This window comes from Alexandromys fortis, unplaced genomic scaffold (genome assembly GCF_014885135.2).
Source record: "Alexandromys fortis isolate MF-2015 unplaced genomic scaffold, M_Fortis_MF-2015_v1.1 scaffold_245, whole genome shotgun sequence".
Lineage (NCBI taxonomy): Eukaryota > Metazoa > Chordata > Mammalia > Rodentia > Cricetidae > Alexandromys > Alexandromys fortis.
Genome location: NW_026068139.1, coordinates 145670 through 160347, shown reverse-complemented (window position 1 = coordinate 160347; position 14678 = coordinate 145670). Strand labels below are relative to the sequence as shown.

General features: G+C 48.0%; 1 protein-coding gene across 1 annotated transcript; it reads left to right on the top strand.

The window, feature by feature from the left end:
- Positions 1 to 234: 234 nt before the first annotated feature.
- On the top strand, positions 235 to 3971 carry Tmem176a (transmembrane protein 176A). The gene is made up of 7 exons (XM_050126578.1): positions 235 to 387; positions 939 to 1136; positions 1362 to 1472; positions 2470 to 2526; positions 2652 to 2870; positions 3313 to 3423; positions 3706 to 3971. Exons 2-7 carry the CDS (start codon positions 939 to 941, stop codon positions 3745 to 3747), a joined length of 738 nt encoding a protein of 245 aa, XP_049982535.1. The 5' UTR covers positions 235 to 387; the 3' UTR covers positions 3748 to 3971.
- The last annotated feature ends 10707 nt before the right edge of the window (positions 3972 to 14678 follow it).

Genomic DNA, 14678 nt, shown 5'->3' with positions numbered 1-14678 from the left:
GTGGCACAGGAACACACACACACCCCAGGGAGCACAGGTCCCCAGTCGCTTAGAAAGCTGGAGCCCAGATAGGACTGGAACAGAGGGAACTATCAAAGATTCCACGAGATTGATGGGTGCCAGCCCCAACTCAGTGCCTACCTCACCACCTGCCCCAGCTCCCCTGTGCCCAATGAAGAACTGAAAGCCCTGCTGGAAGGCCCTAAAGGGCCCCCTAGTCCCAGCTGCCTGCCAGGAAGTGCTAAAGTCTGGTCATCCTCCCTCCCCTTCTGGCTCCCACCCAATTTCTTCCTCCTCCCCAGGCTGAGGTTCTCAACTACAGCCAGCTCCTCCCTGTGTCCCCCGGCCTTCCATGCTGCATACTCCCCTGGACCCAGAGGAAAGCAGGTAAGACTGCCCATCCTGTCCCATCCTGAGCCGTGCTGCACAAACCCCTTTCCCAGTACACCAGCTCCCGTAGAGCTTGCCAGGGGAATGGGCACACTGAGATAGGCCCCCAGGAACAGGTGTGGCTTCTATCTCTGCCACTCAGTCCTGTGGGGACAGGGTCAGTCAGTGCTAAGTGCTCATCCAAAGAGACAGAGGTGAACCCCTGAACCCTTTAGGGAAGAGATATTGAAGCAGAAGCTTAATGGGTCTCTGGGGAGCACTGTTGATGAGGCTTGGGCTCCAGTCGGGAGTGGAGTGGAGAGATGAGGCAGACGGGCACTGCTTGGTCTAGACATCAGGTTCTGAAGACCTTTGTGTGGGGCGGGGGGGGGGGGACACACAAAGTAAACATGGGGTGAAGAGAGAGCCCAACAGCAGCATGCTTCCCTGGCAGGCAACTCCCCCAAAGAGACCAGGGGTACAGCTCCATAGCCAGGGAACTTCCCGACTCCAATAAGCCTGAAAACCTGCCAAATATTTCTTCCTGTTGTTCATTTTCTCCCTCACAGATGATGTCCTCAGACATGGAGACTGAAGACGTCGGTGAGGTGGCCCCTGAGGCCCCACAACCCACCCACATTGACGTACATATCACCCAGGAGTCTGTCCTGGCCAAACTCCTGCTGGCCGGATGGTCAGCTCTACAACTCCCAGTATCTGCCTCGTCCAGGGGTCTGGACAGCAGCAGGTTTCTGGTGACCTCCTGGGTGAGAGTTAGCTACATGCTTCGTGAGCTGAGGAGGACAGCCAGCCAGGCTAAGGAATGGTCCTTTTTCTTGCCTGCACACTTGCCTCTGGCCTCCCTCTCTGCCTAAGATATTGAGCTGGTTTGATCATCTTAGTAGAAATAGGTCCAAACTCAGCAATCAGTTGCAAGTTAACAGGTGGGCCCACTGCTCACGCGCTGTGTTCTCAAGTCTTCTCTCTTCCAGGTGGTGCAGATTGTGCTGGGGCTTCTGAGTGTGGTTCTGGGTGGAATCCTCTGCATCTGCCAGTATTTGGCCATGAATACCTCGGGAGCACCCTTCTGGACCGGGATCGTGGTGAGTGTGACAGCATGAAGTCTCCACGGCTGTCAGAGGGATGAAGTTCTCTTCACTTTCTTCACGCCACCACCAGTGATGTGGCGTCAAGAGTGTGTAGCCCAGCAGATCTGACGATGTAGGCCAGTTTGGTGCTTGTGTAGATGACAGGAGTGAGGAAATGGTGGCCTGTGTGGTCACAGGCCAACTCTGTCTCTTGCCCCATGCTGCTCCCAGCACACTACGGCAGTCATCGGTTAGGGCTCTAAGGGTTCACCCATCTGTGATGTCTGCCTCTAGACAGGGGAAGTGGAGCATGGCAGGCGGGGAGCATCTCCTACCTCCCTTTACTCCTCTGATGGGATCCGACATGCTGCTGTCTCTAATGGCAGCTGGTTGGGTTGGGCATGGAGGGTAGAGAACTTTCTGACAGGCACACACACTCAGAACAGCAAAAAACACACACGCATTCATTGAGAACAGAGATGAAAGGAACTGCGCTAATCCTCCCAATGGCAGGAATAGACGGATTAATTCTAGAATAGTCAAATAGGGTCAGGACCCATGTGTCCATGTTGTGCACCAGACTTCCTGTTCTTCTGCCAGAGGGGCCCAATACCAGCTAGTGCAGGTGTCTGGACCCGAGGCTGCCTAAAGTCACAGCCTACATGGACAGCTTTTCTAACAACTTGGGACTTTGATTCACAAGATCCACGGTCCTCGGAACTTTCATCAGGAATCTGGTGCGCTTTCAAAAGAAGACTGTAGGGACAGATAAGGAGGTTCACATGTGGCTTAACCACGTGCACTTAGGTGTCACTCAAACGGTGTCCCACGCCCTCACCGATGAGCTCCAGGCTCATTGCCCTGCACAGTCACTCCACCACAGACAATGCAGATAGAATGGGACAGGCCGTGTGGCTGGCACTACAGATAAGAGTCACAGGGGAAACAAGGCAGGGAATTAGTGGGCATTTGTCTTTCCTCTGCTGACTCTTCTTGTTCCTTCTCTCTCCAGGCTATGCTGGCTGGAGCCGTTGCCTTCCTTCACAAGAAACGTGGAGGTACCTGCTGGGTGAGTTTAGGACCAGGCAAGACCCACACTTGACCTCAAGGCTGTGCCAGCCCCCCTGCCCCATCACACACAAGCTGGGTAATTCTGAATCTTCAAGGTCTTCCTTTATTTCTCCCTCTCTCTAGGCCCTGTTGAGGACCCTTCTGGTACTAGCAAATTTCTGCATGGCTGTGGCTGCCATTGTTCTTGGAGCTCTTGAGTTCCACACTTACCGATACTATCACAGAGATAATGTCTGTGCAACCGACCCTTCAGATTTCTGGCCCACCCGGCCCCCCAGCACCCCATCTCCAGAGGAAACTGATAGGATAAGCCTGTGCATATTCTACGTAAGCATGCTAAAGGTAAGTGGCCATGGAGAAGGGCAGCTGCAGACACTGCGGGGAGACAAAAATGGCTGGGAAAAGGTGCCCCTCCCCCTAGTCTTGGTGATTGTTCCTAAAGATGCAGGACTGAGCCAACCAGAAACTGTTCCCACTGCTGTGGACATCACATAGGAGTACTACCAGCCACAAGTCACAAGTGACCCAGAATTGCAAGTAAGGCAAGGGTTACCAACACGTATGCTCTCCTTGAGGTTGTCACTTACTTTACAACTCAACTTCTGGGGAGAGTGGGAAACATTTCTGGTGAATTCTACGCCCTAGACCCATGATCCCTCTGTAGTCCGGAAGCTGTAGACTTGGAGATGAGGGTTAGAAAGTGACCCTTGTCTGGACAGAGAATGGGAAGGAGCAGGACCGTGGCCATCACTCCAGCACCCTTGTCTTTGTCCTGTGTTCCCAGCCCCTGCTCATAAGTCTCCAGGCAATGCTCTTGGGTGTCTGGGTGCTGCTGCTCCTGGCTTCTCTCATCCCTGTGTGTGTTTACCTCTGGAAAAGATTCTTCACAAAGGCGGTAAGTCCCTGCGCTGTGTGTTTGGGGCAGCGGCATGTTCAGATGAGTCCCAGGAAGAATCATGTCTTTCTGTCCCATTCCACAAGGTCCGTTTCCAACCACTGTTCCTATCCATAAATCATAGAAGGCCCACATCTATGCCAGGCCTATGGAGCTTTTTGTCGTAGGTCCTATGCAGTTGAGACTGGCTCTGCCTGGCTCCAGAAGTAGCTGGCCTAGAGCACAGGACCCTGCTGTCCCGTCTCTCCCTGCACTGACATCTTGCCCTGGCCTCTTCCTTAGAAAACAGATGAGAAGAAACTGCTGGCTGCAAATGTGATCTAGCCCTGCCTCTCCCTTGCTCTGGACCTCCCTCCTTCTGAAGCCTGAAAGAAGAGTCAGACAAGAGAAAAGAGACCCTACCCCACTGACAGGGCGTGGCCCCTGCCTGGCTCCGCCCAGCTTCCCGGTCGCTCACAGCAGCCCTCACTCATTTCTCTCCACCTTCACCATCTCATGTTCCTTCTCAGGCAGTGGCTTGATAATAAAGTATCACGGCATTGGCTGCAGATTCTTGCTTTGTCATTCCAGGGAGTTCTCATTGGCTGGGAGGCAGAGCAAGGTAAGGACAGTAAGCCTACGATGCGCCCGCCCCACATAGCTGCAACCTCCTACCCACGTCTAGACTCACACAACCTGAAAACAACTGACTAGGTGGGCTGGGTGCAGGAGTAGAGACTCTGCCCCCCAGATCCTGATATAAGAAGATGGGTGTCTGACAGTTGGATGGATGGCTTCTTATTTTCACTGTTGAGCAAAATCAAGACACAGACAGCATAACACCAAGATACAAACATTTCAGAAATCTCATTTATTTATTTTGGGGCTGTTTAAGATAGAGACTTACTATGTAGCCCAGGCTGAACTTGAATTCGTGATCCTCCTGTCTCCATCTCCTGAGTACTGGGATCACAGATGTGTACTGCCATCCTGGCTCTGAAAACTTTTTTTTCAAGTTAGTGATCCAATGATATGGTGAAATAAACCCCAGATTAATTTATCCCTTAAAAATACCTAAAATTAGACAACATATGACTCATATATTTAAAAATTCCATGTGTGTGTGTGTGTGTGTGTGTAAAGATAATATCAAGATAAGAACAACCTCAAAGGCCATAATAAAGGCAGGGGATGGATCCAGAGCGCTGTCTTGAATTGGTCTTATGTCAATGTGCCATGAACACCTGCACATTTGGGGTTCCTCCTGCAGGGCCTAAAGGATCAGCATGTGTCTGTATTTGTGGATAACCTAGAGCATCAAGAAGATATACCCCAGAATTAAGGCCAGGAAGACATTCTAGGAGGGCTCTAGGGAAACACAATGTTGCTTCTGATCTTTCCCTCTGGTGAGAGGCCACCCACCACCCTCTGGTGAGAGGTGCAGGCCTGTTTCTGCCAGAGGAGCCCTTGTAAGGCTCTGAGATGGATTTTCCTGAAGGCTAGACACTGGGGCGTCCTCTCTCTCCACTAGAATAGACTCCACTAGTCAAGATTCCTGAGTGGGGGGTAAGAGGGAGCAGGTGTTCTCTTAAAATCCCATTGCTTGCATAAGCTAGGCAAGCTCATACTGTGGAATCTGGTGCCTAGGCATACAAACACACCCAATCAGCAAAAGAACATTCTAAAAGCCAAACAAAATCAGAGCTGCCCACTGTGATGAAGAGGGTGGGGGAGAAGAGGAGGCTGAGAAAGCTGTGGCCAAAGAGGGCTCTGAAGATGGGGCTGACGTCAGCAAGCAGAAGATCCATGAGGGTGGACAGCAACAAAACCAACAAAATTAAACTTCAAAACCAGAAGGCCACTGTGACCTCTTCACCCTCCACTTCCCGTCTCAGAATCAAAATGTGGTCACAAACACGAAGATTCACCCAACCCACTTCACCTGCAGATGCTGTGCAAACTCAACCACCACAGCGCGAATTTGCAACAGGGAAGGAAAGACCCAGAATTTCCAAGATCCTGTTTTTCTATTCTTCTTAAAACTACTTTAAAGGGAACTTGGCATTTCTCGTCTGTTTCTCGTCTGTTCGTACAGATTGCTAGAGATCACAACTCAGGTGACCAAACCGGCTCTCCGAATATTCTGCCCCACAGCTCCACTGTCTTTACCTACAGTATGACCATGCTCATTATACTCTTAAAGAAGGAAAATAAAATCTTTTTTTTCTTTTTTATTTATTTATTTATTTATTTATTTATTTATTTATTAAAGATTTCTGTCTCTTCCCCACCGCCGCCTCCCCTTTCCCTCCCCCTCCCCCGGAAAATAAAATCTTGCTTTAAAAAAAAGTCCTAGGGGCCGGAGACATGGCTCAGTGTTCAAAGTGTGTACCGCTCTTGAGCTTTGTTCCAATCACCCACATCAGGCAGCTCACTGTTGCTCTGGCTCAGGGGATCTGACACCATCTGCTGGCTTCCGTGGGCACTGCACTCACGTGCAAATACCCACACGAACACACACACACACACACACACACACACACACAATTTTTAAATTACCCTTTTTTTCTCCTTCCTGTCTATCAGGAAGTGAGGAGCATTTCTGCCACACACTCCTGCTGCCATGATGTTCTGTCCCAGTGATAAGCAGCAATGGGTGAAGCTCCAGGGCCCAGATTTTTCCTCCTTAAGTAACAAAAAGTAAAACAATGACAAAAATAATCCTGTTCTAAGCAATCCAAGGACCTCTCCTTACTAGGACAGAGTTCGCTAATTAAAATAACCTTCTTCCTTCAAGTTTCTAGAACAATCAGCAGGGTTGACCTATGCGAACACTGTGGAGGGTGTGTCTTCAGAGCACAGGGACAGCCATCAATGAGCCACTGGCAGAGGCTGGCATCATTTCCCCATCTTCATTCTTTCTCTAGTCCCTGTAATATGCGCCCTGGCCATTGATTGGGTACTTTACTGCTCAGGATGAAGACTGAGTTTCCCAGTGTCCTTTGGTGAGTGGATTCTAGTGAACGGATTAGAAATTAGTCTTATGTGTACCTCCTATGTGGACACACGTACCCACAGACAAACCCACACACAAAATAAAAGTAAACAAAATTTAAAACATTACAAAAAAATTAATGTCTTCCCAAGAAGGAGCTGTGAGGCCTGCCTGACGACAGCTCACTGCAGCTGGGGACAGACCGTAGCAAGCGCCCGTGGGAAAGGTACTGACCGGTGAGGCATGGACAGGACAGAGCTCATAGGAAGACATGCAGACTCGTGTTCCACTTGACTGCTCTCTGTGCGTGCACAGCCCTCCCTAGCTTCCCTTGCAGCCACTGCAGCCACTGCAGCAACTGCAGCCACTGAGGACGCTCATAGCGCCCTCAGAAATGCTCTTTAGTCTCTTCTAGTGTGATGAGTGAGAGGCCAGCCATGGTGCCTCTATGGCCACATGTCTTGCAGTCCCTGATACAGCCTCAACAGCCACCTCAGGAAAGAGTTCTTGGCTCCCCAGGCCTGCACTTCCCTTGTGCTTCTCCCTCTCCACCCGCAGGGACTCTCGGGGAAAGCTGGACAGTTCTCTGAATAGCGACCTTTCTGAGCTGCTTCTCACTGCTTCTAAATCAAAGGATGTGTTGCTTCCACCAATACATCTCACAGCCCAAAGGCAAAGGCAGGAGGATATGTAACGTGGACATCAGAATAGCAGTTTCCTTGCTGCAAAGGTGAACGAAAGGGAAAGGAAGAGACTGGCCTGTGAAAACACACAGGGGTCTACAGTCATTCATGGTCACCTCCTCACTTTTAACCCAGGAGGGGCATATGTGTTACTAATGAAACTGTACACATGTTTATACCCTCTACTGTATGAACTTCTTCATCGCAGCACAAACCACACACCACAATTACAGAAGCGAGGGCTCGTGGGAAAGTCACTCATTGCGTCAGTTAACACATCATCACATGAACTTTCTGCACCCCAGGAATAACACTTCAAAGCAGTGCATGGTCACGCCCAACCTCAGCAGAGAACGTCTGATAAAGTAGGTTATGACAGTGGTTCCCACACATACAAATCCCTACGATGTTTCTAGCTGGGTTTGTTATCACAGTCACAAAAAAGGAGAAAAGAACAGTGTGTGCACACTTGGAATTGGGGTTTTAGTTCTAATAGATTACAACTTTATGGGCCTTATGAATACAGATATTAAAACATAACCACAAAGTCATAGGAAAGACTAAGTTAACAAGAATGGCAAATAGTCAAGTGAAAGATTAGCAGAATACCAAATGAAGCATCAGAATGTCAGGAATCAGTTCATGCCTTCCATTAAAGACTCCAAGTGTTAATGGCCTAAATTTTCCAGGCAAAAGGCAAAGACTAGCAGGTTGAATTTAAAAACACAACCCATCTAGTTGTGGCCCACAAGAAACACACTCCGCTATCACAGATAAACACAGTTTTAGGGTACTGTAGATGGGAACTGAGATCCTAAGCCAATGGAAGTAGAAAACAAGCCAGTACAGCCATGCTAAAAATCTAACTAATTAGATTTCAAACGAAAATTATTCAGAGGAAGAAAAAAATCCACCAAGAGGATATTACAATTCTAAACATAGATGAATTCAACATCAATTAACCTGATATCATAAAACGAGCAATACTGGCTGTAAAGCCACAGACTGACTGCAACCCAATAATAATCTACAGTTCCCACATCCTTCTTGCACTGATCATCCAGAGCCATAGAAACAAACCAAACACAATATTAATTGATGATCCCTACATCCTTCTTACACCAATAGACTGGTGATCATCCAGAGCCATAGACAAACCAAGTTCTCAAATCAATAATGTAAAATTTCATGCCAGAGAATAGAGACAGGAGAGAGCTAAATGAAGCCAAGGGAGGCAGAAAAAAGGCAAAACAGGAAACAGGATATTAGATGGGGGAAAATCCATGATGAGAGAAGCTGGCTATGAAAAGGATCACTGAGTTGACAGGTGAACAGCAAGAAAGCAAGAGCGACAACAAACACAACCAAAGAAACTCACAAGTTACCGGAGACGGACAGCCCACTCTGTGGGGTCGCGAAAAGCCGGATTGGCAGTTCCTTAAACATTCCAGCCCACATCATACATTTCAGTGGCTCCACTCCTGGGTATTTATCCTAGAAAACTAAAGCTTATATAACCCTGCATCGGAGTGTTCATGGCAGCTCTCTTCATGATTGTCCTCAGACTGAAGAACCCAAATATCCTTCCGTAAGAAAAACCACAAACAAGCTCTCGGACGGTCACTCACTAGTGTGTTACTCAGAAAAGAAAGAACAGGGTGGATCTAGAAAAAAAAACACACTGGGTGAGGTAACCCAGACCCAGAAGAACAAATATCACATGTACTCACTCAGAAGTGGCTTTTAGACATAAAGCAAAGAAGAGCGAGCCTACCGTCCACAACCCCAGAGAACCTAGACAACAAAGAGGGCCCTAAGAGAGACATGCATGGATCTACATAGGAAGGAAAAGACAAGATCTCCTGAGTAAATTGGAAGTGTGGGGGCCAAAGGGGAGGGTAGAATGGAAGAGAGGAGGAAGGGAGGGGAGAGGAGAAAAATGTATAGCTCAATTAAAAACAATTCAAAAAAAGAAAAAACCAATACTTTACAATGGGAAGAAATTAGAGAAAATAGAACATATTCTATCAAAAGATATTAAAAGTACAGTGGCAACCAATTTCCAACATGGGTTTTTTTTATTTTCATGTAAACACAAAGGAAAATACTTTGTATGCAAGAACTGGAAAAATGAATATTGAAACTTTTAAAAATTGTTCTTTTAGAAAAGGAAAAAAGAATAGGGTAGAGGAGATGGTTCTGTTGGTAAAGGATTTGCAGAGTAAGCAGGAAGCTGAGCTTGAGCCTCAGTGGCCACATAAAATGGTAGGTGTGGCAGTGCATTCCTGCATCCCCAGTGCTGGGGAGGCTGAGATGCAAAGAGTCAAGCTGATGCTGGCCATACCACTGTGTGGTTCATGAGAGACCTTCTCTTTAAAGTGTGGAGGGCAACTAAAGAAGACACTTGGCCTCTGCCCTCCATATACACATGCCTACACATACAAAATAACACATGAAGAAAGTAAACAAAAATAAAGAGAGAAACTCTCTGGGTGTGGTGGCAGGTGTCTATTACCTCTGCTCTTGGGAGGCTGAGGCAGGATTGTGAGTTTGAGCCTTGCCTGGGCTGCAAAGTCCAGTGTAAAATTAAATTGAATGACTGAGGAGCACAAGGCACAACACATCTTAAGGTCATTTTACCAGAGGGGACAGTCCTAGAAGGATGCATATGGCGTGGTTCTGTGTAAGGCTGGAGAACTAATGACTTCCTGAGGAGGAGGCTGTAACTACAGAAGGAACCTTCACAGGGAAAATTGGGGGTGATGAGATAGCCCTGGGCCCGTGGTTCAAGTCTATGCATTGTTAAAATTCACAGACCTATACAGAGAAGGGCAACGTGAGTTTTACTAAACAGTCGTTGATGCATATGAAATCGTTGCCTTGTCTCTCTCTCCACATCTATTATGATGGGAATCACAACTGTCCCCACGCACTAATTTTTGAACATTTCTTCTCCAGCTAGCAGTGCCATACTGCAAGGTTGCAGATTCTTGGAATGAGGCCGGCAGAAGTGTGTCCCTAGGGGTAGGTCTTTGCAGGTTACACCCAGTTGCTGGCTCCTGGCCCTCTCTCTTTGCTTCCTGGCCCACCGTGATATGACGGATCTACACATACTGCTCCCACCGTGAACCGAGCCACCCCACAAACCTTCCTCAGCACGATGACTAAAACCCTGTGAAGTCATGAGCCCAAAGAACTCTTTCCTCCTTCAAGACAGTTCTGTCAAACATGGTGAAGCAAAGAGACCAATACAACACTCCAAGTTCTTCCCAAATGTGTGTGCTCACCTTCCGGATCAAAACAGGAACCCCGGGGCTGAGGCTTTGGCTGCATTTTCAGATGCACAAATTGCTTTTGATTTATTTATTTATAAATACCAGATAAGAATGGCATGGCGTGATTTAACAGAAAAGAACACCAGAGATCCAGGATTTTCTGGGACTGCAGGGGAGAAGCAGGGCAGTGGAGGGGACTAACAATGAGGAGCAAGGCGAGGCAGGAGATGGAAGGCAGGATCAGGCTGCACATGGTCAGTTGCTCCCCAAGTCTGGAACTCTCCAGAGGCCTTAAACAAAGCAGCTTGCCAGATCCTGCCAGTAAAAGGCCACTTCCTAGCAGAACAATTTGATTGACATTTGTTTAACTGAATGTTTACAGTCTGGCCACAAAAGGGCGGATGCCGAAGCCAAAGCCACACCATTTTCAAAAGCCTGGAAAGGAGGTACGACACCAGTGGCTGCCACAGCTTCACTGTGCAGTGCTCGTCACGGAAATGTGTGCTTAAAGATCTGTGACCGATGCTTTCACAAACAGAATTAAAGTTGAATTTAAATCCAAATGTCTTGCTCCTTCCCTTACTTGAATCCTTTGCTGCAAGCATCCAGATGTAACTAAACCTGCCATCTAGTGGCTATTAAAAAATAAGCAAACAAACAAAACAAAACAACAAAAACCTGAGAAGAGGAGTTGAATTGGAAAACCCAACTGCAGCTCTTTCTTTTTTTAATTGATTTTTATTGAGCTCTACATTTTTCCCTGCTCCCTCCCTGCTTCTCCCCTCCCTTTCTATCCTTTCCCTAGGTCCCCATGCTCCCAATTTATTCAGGAGATCTTGTCTTTTTCTATTTCCCATGTAAATTAGTCTCACTTAGGGTCCTCATTGTTGTCTAGGTTCTCTGGGATTGTGATATGTGGGCTAGTTTTCTTTGCTTTATGTCTAAAAGTCACCTATGAGTGAGTACATGTGATAATTGTCTTTCTGTGTCTGGGTTACCTCACTCAAAATGATGTTTTCTAGCTCCATCTATTTGCCTGCAAAGTTCAAGATGTTGTTATTATTATTTTTTCTGCAGCTCTTAAAAGTACTCACTTCCTGACTGAGCAATCGTCTCCTAATGCTTCCTGTGTGGAAGGTCCCATTAGCCCTGGAAATTCAAGGAGGATAGGTTGTGCTGGCCCCTGTGGATGCTGAGAAGCAAGGCTTCCCCCTCCCAGGCACCCATTGTATCTCAGCCAGCTGTTGGAACTGAGAGCAAGGAAAGTTTTCCTACTGCTCCATTATCTTCCACCCATTTCCTCCTAATCCACCCCACTCGCCTTGGAATACACAATTCAGGGAGTGGGTTCTCTAGCTCTAAGGGGGAGTCACCCCACCACAGCTCACCCTTCTGCAGCATCCACAGAGCCTCAGCTCAGTCCTGCTCTGACCCAGACCCGCATCTCATGGAGAGGACCCTTCACCCAAAAGAAGGAAGGGCAAGTCTGAAGGGTCTTCCTGAAAATAGTCACCTCCCTCCCACCACCGGAGAGACTGTGTAAACAAATGCCAAGAGAAGACCTTGAAAACACAGCCCCAAGTGTCCATCTTGTCACATTCACCCTCGAGACACAGGTCTAACCAGGACACAAAAGCACCAACCCTAAAATGAGGTGTTGATAAGGTTCATTGCACTGGAAGCAGAAACGCCTGATCCCCCAAAATGAAAAAAGGAAATGAGATATCCCACCTAGTGTCAGAGGGTGTCTGTAAGCACGTGGTTAACAAGGGACAGGTATTCAGATGCTGTGAGTGGAACTGTGTGAAACTGCCACTTGAGTGGGTCCAAGACGGTAAAGCACTGACCACCTCATAGGGAGAGTTCATGTAGCATCAGGGCAGATGATGCTGCAGAAAACATAGCCAAGATCTGAACAGACACTGGACACCAGAGGGAATCCAAATGGCCAATAAACACAGGAAATATATTCAATAGTATCAACACCGAATAGGGTTAAATTACAACCACAGTAAGAAAACATAAACTAAATACAGCAAATGCAAATTTAACAGAAGAAAATGTCCTGTCTGAGATTATCAAGGGATGGTAAGGATGGTGCAATGAGCAGTCACGCCCCTGGCAGGTACTGGTGTAGTCACACTGAAAAGTCACTGCACACTAGTATAAAGTTGCAACCTGCCACTGTTGACTTCACCAACACGCTCTGGAACAGACCCACCAACTCCCACACACCAACGCGATCATGGATCACAGTGGGCAATACCCCCAATCCAGAAGCAAACCATCGGTAAAATGGATATATGTCAGCTGTAGATTTCCAGAGGGAAAAACACATGAAATTGAGCAAAACATAAAAGATATACAAGCACACCTTCCTAAGCCTGGATGAGAGGGGAGGGCCTTGGACGTCCCCCAGAGCAGGGTACCCTGCCCTCTCTTAGGACTGGGGGGAGGGGGAGGGGGGGACGGGGGAACAGGAGGGAAATGGGAAGAGGGAAGGAAGTGGAAATTTTGAATGGTATTATTTATAAAGCAATAATTTTTTTTAAAAGATATACAAGCAGCTACGTTCACTAAGATTCTGTTTGTATAAGGGTCAACACAAGCAAAGCCAGTCTGTATCTGGGGATGCATCCGGAAGCTGGTCCGGAGCAAGGGAAAGAGATAATGCATGCAGGCCATGTGGATCAGTTGTGGGAGGAGAAAAGACCTGGAACAATGAGCCATCTCTTGATTTGCTTTGTGTTTGTCCACAGGACCTCAAGTCTATGTTTACTTTTCATTTACGAATATCTCATTATTAAAAGGTAATGAACACAAAATTCTATGTGGGACAAAGGTTTCTGGACAAACCCTGCAGACAGACAAAAGGACTGGAGCAGGGGAGTAAGTCGGGTAGAAGTATACAGATTGTCCTCTGAATTGAACATCAGAAATAAGTCAGGAGAGGTTTGTTACTCGGGATACCGGGGCAAGAGGATTGTAAGCAAGTCCAAGACTTGCCTAGACTACATATTTGAGTTCAAGGCTAACCTAGGCAATATTTGAGAACTTGTCTCAAGATAGATAAAAACCCATCTCTGCTCCTGCCCCCCGGCAGGTGAACGAGCAGAGGCATTTAGGAAAGCGGTACTGTTTCAGTGAGCTTAAGAAACACCCTGTCAGTCCCTGCTATGGAGAAGTCAGTGCCTGCTACTAAGCCTGCACACAGTAGAGCCCTAAAAATTTGCAAGAATCCCAAATTCAACAGTAAGGTTGTCAAATTCTTTGACTCTGCCCCGCTCAGACATAAGGGGGAGCTGTTCTCATACAGGAGAAGACCAGTTTTACCGCGACTCGTGCTCCTGTTGGCTGCTACATAGTGAGAGAGATTGGCAAGCAGATTGGCTATGAAAACATGGGTCCCGACAGAGAGGGCTGAAACCCTGGGGACCCCAAACTCAGCAGAGTTTCTCCCGGCGTCCAGCCTCTCTCCTCAGAGCCCAGGCTGGAGAAGGGGCCTGCACCTCCACCCCGCGGTGTTGGGAAAGAGAAGGCGCTGGGCGGTCGTGGTCCCTCGGTGTTCTATGGCTGCTTCTTGCTGGCGCAGTAGGCCAGTGGATTTCTGTGTTTGCCCAACAGGCGGCCCAGCCTACTTTTCTCTCTCTCTCTCTCTCTCTCTCTCTCTCTCTCTCTCTCTCTCTCTCTGTCTCTCTCTCTCTCTGTCTCTCTCTTTCCCTTCCTTTCTTTTTCTTTCTTCCTTCCTTTCTTTCTTCTTTTAATTATTATTATTGTACATATTGATCCCTGTTCCCTCTCCCTCACCTCCTCCTGCACCCCCACCTTCCTCCCACCCTGCCCCCCATCCACTCCTCAGAGAGGGTGAGGCCTCTCATGGGGAGTCGACAAAGTCTGTCACATCCTTTGAGGCAGGACCAAGGCCCTTCTTGTAGCCACTTCCCCTTCCCATGGACGTGTGGTACTTGCACCTCTCCCCTCAGCCTAGCCTGTCTCCAGCTGTTCCCACTTGAGTTGTCTGTCATCCAGTGCTACCCTGACTAACTTCCGTGTCCAGCCGGCTTGGAAAATTAGGCCATTCTAAAATGGAACTGGCTTCCTCAGCTCTCCATCACCCCATCACCCTGAAAGAGTGTTGCTGGAGGGCAGCACCACGGGGTACAGAATTCCTGTTGGACTCTCTTCTTTCCTTAGGGGTGGCGTTTCATTTGTTGGTTTTGAGTTCAGGACCCCTCTTTAGCCTAGGCTGGCTGCGGCTTCACAGCTGGCTTCCAGCCTTCGTTTCCCAAGTGGTGGGTTGCAGGTGTGAGTCACCACGCCAGG

What these genes read in the sequence shown, in the direction of transcription:
- Tmem176a (XM_050126578.1), top strand. Translation starts at nt 939, where the DNA reads ATGATGTCCTCAGACATGGAGACTGAAGACGTCGGTGAGGTGGCCCCT. An exon ending in AACGTGGAGGTACCTGCTGG is followed by an intron (nt 2,527 to 2,651) that starts GTGAGTTTAGGA and finishes CCCTCTCTCTAG; the next exon opens with GCCCTGTTGAGGACCCTTCT. An exon ending in TCTACGTAAGCATGCTAAAG is followed by an intron (nt 2,871 to 3,312) that starts GTAAGTGGCCAT and finishes CTGTGTTCCCAG; the next exon opens with CCCCTGCTCATAAGTCTCCA.